This window comes from Stylophora pistillata, chromosome 8, assembly GCF_964205215.1.
Source record: "Stylophora pistillata chromosome 8, jaStyPist1.2, whole genome shotgun sequence".
NCBI lineage: Eukaryota > Metazoa > Cnidaria > Anthozoa > Scleractinia > Pocilloporidae > Stylophora > Stylophora pistillata.
The window spans coordinates 6,470,363-6,473,745 of NC_142526.1; the positions used below are offsets into that span (position 1 = coordinate 6,470,363).

Sequence of the window (3,383 nt, forward strand, 5' to 3'; positions counted from 1 at the left end):
GCTAGTTTCTCCAAAAATCCATCATTTCCTCACGCCGACTACGATCGTTTTGATCTCGATTCTATGAACGAAGCAGAGTGTTTTGAGGAGTTTCGAGTAAGAAAAATGGACATTGTTAGACTTGCTGAACTAAGGCCAACGAACTAAGGCCAACCGCGTAGAGGGACTGTTGCTAAAAAGATTAGCATACCCATGTCGGTTGGGTGACATGATCCACAGATTTGGACGAAATTAATTGCTAATAACAAGACAGACAAATAAAAAACTAATATCAATTTGCTTTTTATGTACTTACAAGTTTTTAAAAATAACATGATAACTGTGGGGACTGTGGTTGTCTAATCACTTAATCTTCTGTACCAAAATAAAAATAAGGGCTTGTGTTATAAATGCTCATTACACTGTATGGCAAAGTTCATAGAGTTTTTAATCAAAATTTTGTTTCAAAGTAATGTGCCCAGTTTTATATTATAGCAAGTCATGTAAATTTTAAAGTTCTATACATGGAATTAATTTCTCATCAGTAATATACCTTTTGAGGATAAGTAATTACAATGTATATGCTGGTATGAATAAATTGTGTCATCAACAAATTATATAAAATGTAATACAGAAAGCATGAAGACATCACAAGCAATAAAAAATATGTTAAGCATAAAAATATGTAAGCAGTCAATTTCCTCACACTAACAGACTCCAACTGAAGTAGATGGTGATTCTTTTGATCAATGAAGTTAATGTGTACCGGTCTGTTGCTTTGGTTGGGGCCGATACAATCATAGTTTAAAAAAAATGTTTTAAAAGAGTAGCTCAAAAGATATCCAACAATATTACAAAAATAAAGGCATGACGTATATGTTTCATGGTATAATATTGTAACTCTTCAAATAAGTGGTGACGAGGGTACTTATTCAAATTTTGAGTTAAAACAGTAGGGTGCTTATTCAAGAGGGATCCTTTTCAGTTCACTTTAAACATGTTCACAAGCTGAATTGAAAGCAAGTATTAATGTTCAAATCTGGGCCAGGGAAGGGGGCAGGGTGCTTATTTCAAATTTTCGTGGATAGGAGAGTGCTCATATTTGAGGATTTACACTTCTTTTTTCAATTTTTCTTTTCTAATATTGCCATAAGCATCTTATACTGCTGTTGTTGCTGTTGAGCCATGTAGGTTTGCATTTGTAGCAACTGCTGCTGTTGTTGTTACTGGAACTGTTGTTGTTGTTGTTGATGTTGTTGTTGCTGCTGCTGCTGTTGTAACAGCAGTTGCATCAGGCTGTTATGCTGCATGTCAAGCAATTGCTGCCTCTCAGTCTCTTTCTCCAACTGCACAGATCTTATTTCTATGTCTCTCTCTTTTAGCCTGTGCTCTTAAGCTGCCTGCTCCCTCAAATAGGCCACCATTTCAGTTCCATTAGATTACCTCTTTTTGGCCTTGTTTTGATTTTCACCATCCCCATCTGAAAGTGACCATTTCTTCGTTTCACTCAATGACTCCATGGCTTTGAGCCTTATATCCTTAGCTTGCTCTTGTTCTTTCTGTTATTTTTCTCTTGTGTTTTCATCCTCCTCTTCTCTTGACTGATCACAGGCCTCAGCTCTCTCTATGATTTCTTTGAGTACCCTGTCCAGCTTGGTTGGCTCAGGACTGATACCACTGGCTTTTAACTATTGTGAAGTCTTTTTTTTTTTAATTTTTCCACTAGGACCATATAATGATCTCTTACAGACGTCTTGTTAACTTTAAACTCTTCTCTTTTGTTGAGAATGTTGGCAATTTTCTCCCATGCCTGTGCTCTGCCCACAGTCTTCTCTTTAGCCCTGTATGGCTCAGCCTGCAAGACTTCATGGCACAGGAGAATGTCTTTCTGTTCACTCCATTCCATTTTACCACTGTTTTAAACAATGCATGAAATTTCAGCCTTTAAAAGATAACTTATGCAAGTATCCAGTTAGCTTACATGAACATCATGCCCAGTTGATCTGATATGATTAAAAAATGCAGTGTTAAACTTCTCTGTAGCATATGTAAATATAAGTCCCCCCAATTATACATTACTTCCAGTTTTCGAGCATACACCCTATTTTTGGTAAAAATTTATATTTTTCATTCCCAAGCTGAAAATCCTTCGTTTCCCAGCGATTTTAGGCTAATTTAAATGTTCTTTACAGCGGATAGTAGTACGTCAGTAAAGTACTTAATATGAATTCTACCAGTCAGCCAACGAATGGCATGGCCGGTACATAACCACCACAGTTGCAAACTGTCTTGAATTCTCCCAACCAACCTCGTGTTTAGATGAGGCTATATAAACACGGAAAAAGTGCTCTATTACTTAAGCTTAAATAACATGCTTTACGTGATATTTATCTGTTGTAGCGAAGTTAACTTTAACCCAAGGCTAAGAATTTTTTTCTCAAAGTACACATCACGCTAAGTTACTTGCAAGACTTCAGAGACTTTCGTCCAAAAAAAAATTAAGCTGCATGACAACTAACCTGGAGGATCTGCTTCGACCAGCGTAATTTCCTCCTTCACCGGGAACTTGCAAGCTTGACATGACTACAAGTACAACAGCCGAGAAAATTTAATGTGGTTATCGGAGTGAATGACATCAAATCATCTTCGAAGTATGGCAATTTTAATCTCAAATCCACCTGTATTTCTGCGTTTTCTCCTGGACATCAAACTAAGTGATCCTGCGTTGTCGACGTGACCTTTCATCATGGACGGACGGTGTATCCATAGCAACGGCTAACGACAGCTGAAAAATCACTTCCGGCGAACGTCCGTGACACCCAAAGTCATGGATGCTTAAGGTCCCTATTGGCCCATGGGTGTATGCTGCTGACGTAAGCAAATGCTAAGACTATTTTTCCGCGCGCTTGTTTTTTCTGATCATGTAAGATTTGTTAAGTAAAAGGGAACTCTTCTGTTGCAATGTATCAATGTTATGTTATAAAACAAATGGTAAACACCACAGCGTACACTATTGAGTTTTGGATGCACTTGGGAGGTTTGCTGAGTCGCTCTCGCATATCGCCTCGCGCGACTCTGACGCTTCTTTTGTGCTTAGCAACCTCCCGCGCTCATCATAACTCAATAGCATGCGCTGTGTTGTTTACCATTTGTTAATCAACAATGGTAATTGAACTGAGTGGAGTGCAATTTGTACAGGTAATCACATGATTTCGAGTGCAATTTGGAATAATTAAGCACGAGAAAATTTTTTCAGAGACTAACAAAATTGCATGAGCTCGTAGGGCGAGTGCAATTTGTGGTCTTTGAAAAACTTTACAAGTGCTTATTTATTCCAAATTGCACGAGAAAATCATGTGATTATGTATTAATAATATACATGAAAAGTACGAGGTAGCTTCTTA

At 37.7% G+C, this 3,383-nt stretch overlaps 1 protein-coding gene across 1 annotated transcript; it reads right to left on the reverse strand.

The window, feature by feature from the left end:
• Positions 1–854: 854 nt before the first annotated feature.
• Positions 855–2,818, reverse strand: LOC148724675 (uncharacterized). The gene is made up of 3 exons (XM_088729801.1): positions 2,658–2,818; positions 2,499–2,562; positions 855–1,892 (listed from the first exon to the last, which is right to left on the reverse strand). The coding sequence occupies exons 1-3, from the start codon at positions 2,725–2,727 to the stop codon at positions 1,664–1,666; spliced, it is 363 nt and encodes a 120-aa protein (XP_088585927.1). The 5' UTR covers positions 2,728–2,818; the 3' UTR covers positions 855–1,663.
• Positions 2,819–3,383: the final 565 nt, after the last annotated feature.